This window comes from Mastomys coucha, unplaced genomic scaffold (genome assembly GCF_008632895.1).
Source record: "Mastomys coucha isolate ucsf_1 unplaced genomic scaffold, UCSF_Mcou_1 pScaffold8, whole genome shotgun sequence".
NCBI classification, from domain to species: domain Eukaryota; kingdom Metazoa; phylum Chordata; class Mammalia; order Rodentia; family Muridae; genus Mastomys; species Mastomys coucha.
In genome coordinates this window covers 4,664,987-4,673,904 of record NW_022196914.1, presented here as the reverse complement: position 1 = coordinate 4,673,904, position 8,918 = coordinate 4,664,987, and the positions used below count along the sequence as shown (strand labels likewise).

The 8,918-nt window shown below is 38.9% G+C and overlaps 1 protein-coding gene and 1 pseudogene across 5 annotated transcripts in view; one reads left to right on the top strand and one right to left on the bottom strand.

Moving 5' to 3' along the window:
* The window catches only part of Cplane1 (ciliogenesis and planar polarity effector 1), a 94,685-nt gene that overhangs the window by 80,399 nt on the left and 5,368 nt on the right, over positions 1-8,918 (bottom strand). For 3 of the 5 annotated variants that reach the window (XR_004115585.1, XM_031359817.1, XM_031359818.1), the window contains exons 3-9: positions 8,223-8,358; positions 8,007-8,126; positions 6,924-7,156; positions 5,076-5,182; positions 2,686-2,842; positions 1,873-1,976; positions 417-599 (exon numbers count right to left, since the gene is read on the bottom strand). Coding sequence is in view for 3 of the 5 variants with exons in the window: in XM_031359817.1 (XP_031215677.1) it covers positions 417-599; positions 1,873-1,976; positions 2,686-2,842; positions 5,076-5,182; positions 6,924-7,156; positions 8,007-8,126; positions 8,223-8,358 (1,040 nt within the window). In the remaining 2 variants the exon portion in view is untranslated. The remainder of the gene's footprint in view (positions 1-416; positions 600-1,872; positions 1,977-2,685; positions 2,843-5,075; positions 5,183-6,923; positions 7,157-8,006; positions 8,127-8,222; positions 8,359-8,918) is intronic. The other 2 variants (XM_031359819.1, XM_031359820.1) reach the window with 2 other exon arrangements.
* Positions 4,131-4,602, top strand: LOC116083113 (annotated as a pseudogene).

Sequence of the window (8,918 nt, the reverse complement as noted above, 5' to 3'; positions counted from 1 at the left end):
AGAATCTAAATAGAGCACGGACTACTCTTCTGGAGGTCCTGAGTTCAATTCCCAGCAACCACATGGTGCCTCACAGCCATCTGTAATGGGATCCGATGTACTTGTCTAGTGTGTGTCTGAAGGCAGCTACAGTGTACTCATATAAATAAAAATTAATAAATCTTTTAAAAGATAATTTAAATAACTTTATACTTACATAGTCACAATGTCAAATTTTCACCAGGATTAAGCCACAAAAAGAAACAGGAAGAAAACTATAAATAATTAGAAACAGATAAGAAACAGATATTGACATGACAGACTCACAGAGAGAAAAAACATAAATTTGGAGATGAAATTGTTTTTGTAAAACTATATAATAAAATTAATCACCAAAGAAAATACATTATATACACAAAACAATTCAAATTTCTCACCTATATGTTATTAGTGGATGAAGAGGAATAAATTCAGCTGGCCCAAATTCTATAGAGCAACCAAACGTAACTAATGTTAGCAATTCACCTAGGCAGGTCAATAAAACCAGGGAGCCACGTTTTAATACACAAGCCAGAAAAAGACTGTCATGCGTCCAGCTGATGTCACCTACCCAATATGACCTAGAAAGGGCAAATGACAGTTTTAGAAAGGACTGGTTAGTTGGTAACTCTCACATAAATTTTGTGAATGTTATTTTGTAGAAATAAAAGGTTTATACTATCTTTTCCAACAACATTCCAATTAGAAATTTATTAGATTTGTAAGCAATTCAGAAATGAAAATATTCCCCAATGTCGAGGCACTCATCTTTTGATGAGAATGAACTGTAATCTCATTGGCACCTATGACCAAGACTGACGGACAGATTCTGAGACTCTGCAGCCTAATGGAGATCCCACTCACCAGCACTGCCTCTTCCCAAAGCTATTCCTTGCTCCTTAACTCCCTGGCAGCATCATGTGTCACTAGAATAAAAAGCAGCTCCCAACCCTTGTGACAGTGGCAGGCATTAAGTCAAGAGGACGCCTGAGCTGAGCCCAGTGCTGCTCTTAGAAAGGAGCTGTGGGGAGGGAAGGAATGAAGAGAAGGGGCCAGAGGACCTGACCACTCTGCAGACTCAAGAGGATAGCACAGAAGGAGTTCACAGACAGAGGTTGGAAGCTCAAGAGGAAATATTTGTACTACAATCTTTTACAGGTCTTTTCCTTTCTTTCTTTCTTTCTTTTTTTTTTTTTTTTTTTTTAAAGACGGGATCTTTCTTTATAGCCCCATTGTGAGTCTTGCTGCTAGCTGGCCTCAAACTCCTCAAGATCCCCCTGCCTCTGCCTGCAGAGTTCTGGGATTAAAGGTGTGTGCCACCACACCCAACTTGTACAGGTCTTATAGTTCATGCTGTTATGCAAAAATCACCATCAATGTCAACTGTTTAAAGGTTGCAAATGCCCAACCTTCCTGAATGAGTGATGGTCTCCCTCCTGGATTTCCCATCTCACCCTCCCTAACAAAGCCTCATATTGCTGCTCTACTTACTCCAACTGCATTCCTAAAAAGACAGAAAAAAATTGAAAAAGAAAATGCATTTGTATATTTTCTACCCTACCCTTTCTTTAAAAGCATTTGAGGCTTTATGTAAAGCAACTTTCAGAATTTACCAGGTAAAAACATAACCTGAATTTATTTATTTATTTATTTATTTATTTATTTATTTATTTTTGGTTTTTCAAAACAAGGTTTTTCTGGATTGCCCTGGCTGTCCTGGAACTCACTCTGTAGCCCAGGCTGGCCTCGAACTCAGAAATCTGCCTGCCTCTGCCTCCCAAGTGCTGGGATTAAAGGCGTGAGCCACCACTGCCCAGCAAAAACCTCCTTAGAAATAAGTACATGTGTTCTTACCTGGTAAGTGTAGCTGGGACCACAGGATTCTTATTACTACATCCTTTAAGGCCACCACAGAGAGTAACAAAAGTCAGTATGTTTATAAATAACACCTGAGTTGCCTAGATGGGGGAAAACATGACAACCAAGAAGTTATTCTTACAACACTGGAGGCTGAGAGGGCCTCTCACTGCTACAGTAAGCAGCCTTTCTAAGCCAGACTGTACTGGCAGCCCGTCACCCCTCTCTGCCCACAGTAGCCTTAAACTTGAAATCCTCCCACCCCAGCCCTGCAAACTGCTGGGGTTGAGTAGCATGCAGCCCTGCTCTCCCCTCTCCTTCCCTGTTTCTTTTATCCTCCTTTCATTGTTCATTCTGTTTTGTTGTGTTTGAGACAGGGGTTTGCTATGTAGCCCAGGCTGTCCTTCAACTCACATCCTCCTGCCCCAGTATGCAGAGTGCTGGGATTAGGAGCATTTGCCACCAATATAAGCTTTTTGTTTTGTTTTTCTTTTTGTTTTTTTTTTTGGTTGGTTGGTTGGTTTGGTTTGGTTTGGTTTTTCGAGACTGGGTTTCTCTGTATAGCCCTGGCTGTCCTGGAACTCACTCTGTAGACCAGGCTGGCCTCCAATTTAGAGATCTGCCTGTCCCCCTCCTGAGTGCTTGATTAAAGGTGTATCTGGCCAAGGTATGTTTTTTAACTTTATATTTCTCCAGAACAACTTCTGAAAATTATGGCAGCTAATTTATATAACTTTACCAAAACACAATGAATTGAAAACTTCAACTTTAAAACATGAAGTAGCAGTAAGGACAGAGGCTATTACTGACCGTTGGGTCTTTCTGATTAAGAGTTACTGCTAGGGCAAGGCCATCTCTTGAGAAGGCTGAGATCAGAGCTCCTCTTGACTTTACTGAAGCACACTTAGGGGTCAGATTGCATAAAAGACATTCCTGTTGTGCCCAGTGAACACGGAACAGCAATGACCTAACAAAGTAATGAAATATTATAGCAAGCTTTAACAATTTTATTTACTTATTTTTGATACATGTGTATTTTGTTTTAGAGATGATGTCTCAATATATGACCCGGACTGACCTTGACCTCCTGGGATCAAGGGAGCCTTCTTCCTCAGCCTCCCAAGTGACATATGAGACCATGCCAAGTTCATACAATAATTCTGAAGTTGATACATAGTTCATAACAGAAAATAAAAGGGTAGACCTATACCTCCGGACATGGAAATATACATATTAGTGACTGTTCAGTAGTTGTCTGTCTATCTAGTTTGGTGTTGGAGCTCTGCAAGTTATGTTCCAGGCTGGAGAGATGGCTCAGCAGGTAAGAGCACTGACTGCTCTTCTGAAGGTTCTGAGTTCAGATCCCAGCAACCACATGGTGGCTTACAACCACCTGTAATGAGATCTGACACCCTCTTCGGGTGTGTCTGAAGACAGCTACAGTGAATTACACCGAGCGAGCAGGGCCGGAGCGAGCAGGACCAGTAGAGGTCCTGAGTCCAATTCCCAGCAGCCACACACATGATGGCTCACGGCCATCTGTACAGCTACAGTGTACTCATATACATAAAATAAATAAAATTTAAAAAAAGAGTTATGTTCCATAATCAAACCTAATTATACTTGTTTCAACTAAATGTTTAAACATTTTTATGAGATAGAAAATATCAAAATAGGGAAGAGGGCTGAGCAAGGATGCTAGGAATATGACTATGAGCAAGAGAAATGGATAAAGAAACTTATTTTTTTATACAACTAATGTACATTAGTTTAAAAGCTGAGAAAAAAGTAGGAGAAACAACCTTTTTAGATCATGTCAATTTCCCACATTTGTTCTGAGAGATAATTAAACAGATGTATAAATTTACTCACCTACTTAAAAACTTAACTGTTTTACTTTATGTGGCTAACAAAGCACAACAAAGAATTCATAAGTCACATTACTTTTCTAAATATTACCTAGGAATCATAAGCTTTTAATATACTTTGCTCTATTTTATCATGCTTAGAATACAAACTCTTTTACTATTAATTTTTTTTTTTAAAAATTAAAAAAAAAAAAAAAAACTCTTGGATAGGCCTGATGGCTCCAGCATTTGGGATGTAAAAACAAGAGGATCTCTCTTCCTGTAAGTGGCCAGAGGTGACCTGTGAAGATAGTTCACTACTCTCTTGACCCAGAAAACCCCACAAAATCATGCAAATCAAGAGTTTCAAACCTCCGTGTTCACTTTAAGAACACCCGGGAAACTGCCCAGGTCATCAAGGGTATGCATATCCGCAAAGCCACCAAGTACCTGAAGGATGTCACTTTAAAGAAACAATATGTGCCGCTCCGGCGGTATAATGGTGGAGTCGGTAGGTGCGCCCAGGCCAAACAGTGCGGCTGGACACAGGGACAGTGGCCAAAAAAGAGTGCTGAGTTTTTGCTGCACATGCTTAAAAATGCAGAGAGTAATGCTGAACTTAAGGGTTTAGACGTAGATTCTCTAGTCATTGAACACATCCAGGTGAACAAGGCACCTAAGATGCGCCCACGAACCTACAGAGCTAGTGGCCGGATCAACTCATCCATGAGCTCCCCCTGCCACATGGAGATGGTTCTCACTGAGAAGGAGCAGATTGCTCCAAAGCCAGAAGAGGAGGCTGCAGAGAAGAAAAGGATATCCCAGAAGAAACTGAAGAAACAAAAACTCATGGCACGGGAATAAATTCAGCATAAAATAAATGCAGATAAGCTAAAAAACAAAACAAAACAAAACAAAACAAAAACAAGAGGATCGATCTCTCTGCATCCAAGGCCAGCATGGTTCACACACAGAGTTCCAGGAGAGCCAGGGCTACATAGTGAGACTTTGTCCAAAAACACAGAATAAAATAAAATAGTTGAGCATTTCAAACATACAACGTAAGTCCAAATATTTTTACCCCCTTTAAATTTCATTTCATTATTTTTATAGTATCAAGACAAATATACTATCACAAACCATGCTATCTCTTACATGTTCTTCCTTCTAGGAAAAGAAATAAAAACAAGAGAAATTGTCTAGATTAAATGTTTAAAAGTGAAAGGTGAAAAGAAAGATCTACAAAGCCAGAAAACCAAAATGAAGATCTAAAACTCTTAAATACATACTGGTCAAAAATGACAACACTAGTTTAAAAGTGGAAAATAAGAGAAAGGGAAATATTTACCTCACCTTACAGATGTAAATATATTTTCATACCACTGAATGGCCAGAAATGTTAACTTCAAGCATTCTCCAGAATAAAAAGTAAACGAACACAGGCAGCAGTCACCAAGTAGCTGTAGATAAATTTAGTAATTTAGTATAAAATTAATCTGAAAATAAATTGATATATGAAAATGTCTCCTATAAATGGAAAATATCAGGCCCCAGATTATATTTTCATTTTTAACAGTAACCTTAAGGCTACGTTATTTTTCTTTTCCCAGAAGCAAGGCCCAAATGGGAAATCAGCATAAGGCCAGGGGAGAGCTCTGTTGGGGCTGGGGAGAAAACCCCGGCCTTGAGCACATTGTTTACATTCAAGTCCAATAAGAGACACCAAAGTAAAGGAATCTGGACTGGTTTTTCAATAGCACAGTAGGGTAACTGCTGACCTTATTATCAGTATTATGATTAATGATATAAAATATAACAATATCATCAAAGTGACTCAAAGATTAAAATTCCTAACATATTAATGTGTTTAATGCTTGAGGGCATGGAAATGCTTACTACCTAGATTTGACTATAATATATAAATATACAGAAGTACTATATGCTGCTTCATTGATATGTACAAATACTAGTTTAAAGATATATACTGCCACTTGCTGTTGCTAGGAAGGTTACTGTAAAATTATTCTCTTATAGTTTATATTAATTATATCAGAGTATCACCTTACTGGAGGGACTAATAAAATTTCAAAATGCAATTTTTGTTTTGTTTTGTTTTTCAAGACAGGGTTTCTATCTGTAACAGCCATGACTGTCCTGGAATTCATTTTGTACACCAGGCTGGCCTTGAACTCAGAGATTTACCTGCCTCTGCCTCTGCCTCTGCCTACTGAGTGCTGGGATTAAAGGCCTGTGCCACCATCACCCTGCTTTTATTTTAAAGTAAGGCTGTTACATGGCCCAGGCTGATCTGAACTGATCATCTTGCTTCCATAAAGCTGAGATTATAATTATGTACCACCAAGCCTGACTTCAAACCACAATTTCTAACAAAAGTGGATTATGTAATAGATGAAAGTTCATACAGAGACAATTTGACACTACTTAAACTTTTTATTTTAAAGAATGAATCTACTATATCCTGAGAATTTTATTTTATTTTAACTTGGCTGTTTGTGACAAGGCCTTACTATAAAGCCAAGATAGTCTGGAGCTTAATATGCAAGGAAGGATGGCTCAAGTTTGAGGAAATCCTTGCACATTTGCCTCCCAAGCGTCTGGACTGTAGGTCTGCCTTACCCTGCTCACTACCCACATCTGCCTCCCAAGTGCTTGGACTGCACGTATGTAACACCATGTTCACCACCATGCTACTCCAAGTCATACTATGACTAGGAGGAAGGGAATTTTAATTTGAAACCATTTTTAAAATCATTATTCCAGGGGCTGGTGAGATGGCTCAGCGGGTAAGAACACTGACTGCTCTTCCAAAGGTCCTGAGTTCGGATCCCAGTAACCACATGGTGGCTCATAACCACCCATGATGAGATCTGACGCCCTCTTCTGGTGTGTCTGAAGACAGCTACAGTGAATTACGCCAGAGAGAACAGGGCCAGAGTTCAATTCCCAGCAGCCACACACATGATGGCTCACGGCCATCTGTACAGCTACAATGTACTCATACACATAAATAAAATAAAATAAATCTTTTAAAAAAAATCATTATTCCAACAGTAATCTCCCACCAGCTCTAATTAGTAACAAACAGGTATGCAATTATACCCCTGACTAAACAGGTTCCCAGAGAACACCAGTTCTTAAAGCCTAAGAGCTCTATTCCATGGTGTATCATTTGGATTTTACCTCATTTTTTACGAAAACAGCATCCACTACAGCTTCTTTATCTTTAGTGGAAGGCAATAAAACTGCTTCTTCGGGCACAATCTGGGACCACTGACCCACCAAAGAAAGGCTTTCAGAAGCTAAGATAGTCTTCAATTCCAAATATTCCCACAGAAGTATGCAGCCAGAAGATGTAATAAGCAGAATTCTTTTCCCATTTTCAGCTACATATAAGTATAGTCTTGAAGAGCTTGCTAATTAACACAAAACAAAACAGAGAAATTAAACATTTAAAATCTGATTTTTTTTTCTATTTTTTGGTTTTTATGAAATAGGGTCTCAATCTGTTGGCCTCTAACTCACTGTGATCCCCCTCCAGCCTCCTAAACGCTTGCCTGGCAAGGTTAGCTACCCTTGTAATAGGAACTCAAGCTGTTTACATTCAGGATGTTATAGCTAAAGCACTAGTAATAAAAGTACAAACAATAATAACATTTATTACTTTTTGTTTGTTTTTTGAGACAGAATCTCTCTTTGTAGCCCTGGTTATCCTGGAACTTACTACGTAGACCAGGCTGGTCTCAAAGTCAGAGAGCTCTGCCTGCCTCTGTCTCCTAGATGCTGGGATTTAAAGGCGTGTACCACCATGCCTGGCATTAACAATAACATACTAAAAACTGAACCTTTGCCATGTGCATGCTGGGCAAGTGCTTTAACACTGAAACCCACTACTAAAGTTCTTTTCACCTTTTAAGACAGGGTCTGCACTCATGCTGACCTTCAGCTCAATCTGAGGGACCAGCAATGTTTAACCTTCTGGTCCTCCTACCTCAGTCTCCTGAGTGGTTGGGATTACAGACCTGTACCATAAAACCTGCAATATCATGTGACAGTAGGGACCTCTTATCATAGCAATGACAGGCATGCCAGGTTTTCTCCTTCAAGCTCAATTAGGTGCAAGCACCACCAGCTAAATTTGAGAACATACAGTATACAGACAGAAACATATGCACAAGCCCACAAACACAGATGTAGTTATCAAAGTGCACTACGAAAAAATTTCATAGACCTTTTCCCATCAAACAAAAATCTGAAAATCCCTACCTACTGTAGCTTTAATAGCTTCTTTAGGCTTTTCAGTCACTTGTATCTTTTTCAAACAATCCTGGTCTTTGTTCCATAGGAACAGCTCTCCTGTAGTGAGGACCCCAGACAGCCACACATCTGTTCAAAAGCAAAATCAACATTAATACCACCACTCACTTTGTTTTCTTTAAAACCACAGTGAGCTAGCCTTTGAACATGTCAGTACTACTTAACCATTAGTGGATGTTGTCAGAAAAACAACATCCTTCAACAAAGGCTGCAGACTAGGAATCTTCTTCTTTGTTCTTCCTGACAGCAAATTAATCTCATTTATGAATTTCTCATCCAAAAGAAAAACAGCTTCATTTTCCTAGGGGAAAAAAAATGTGAAGCTCTTAGTTGATCCCAAGAGTAAATTCAATCTTGTCTATATAAGTTATTCTAGAAAGGAAAGCAAGATAACATTTAAGAACAAGAATAATTTACACCACACACCTAAAGTAAAGATTAACCTAAAATCTAAGCATTTTGCATTCTGTTTTAAAATGTCTTGGGTTGGGGTGTTGCTCTGTGTTAGGAATGCTTGTCCAGCATGCATGAGGTCATGATTCTGCATCCAGGACTATGAAACAAGTAGATAATAATAAAATACCTCCTGCTAAAATTACTGGGTAAGGTGATCTAACAACTGCATTTAAAGTTTTTTAAAGGTTAACACTCTAGGGGCATTAGCCAAGTTAATGTCTTATTATGTAAACATTCGTATGGACAAATTTTATACCGCTTGATTTAGATTAAAATGCATAAGGCTCTGGAAATCCATAAGCACATGACTCTGATCACTTTGTCTAGAAAAAGGAAGGTATTTTTGATGAAGTTTGTGGAGTCAGCAGCAGCAACGACACCTTAGAAGCTGATAAAAACACAAAT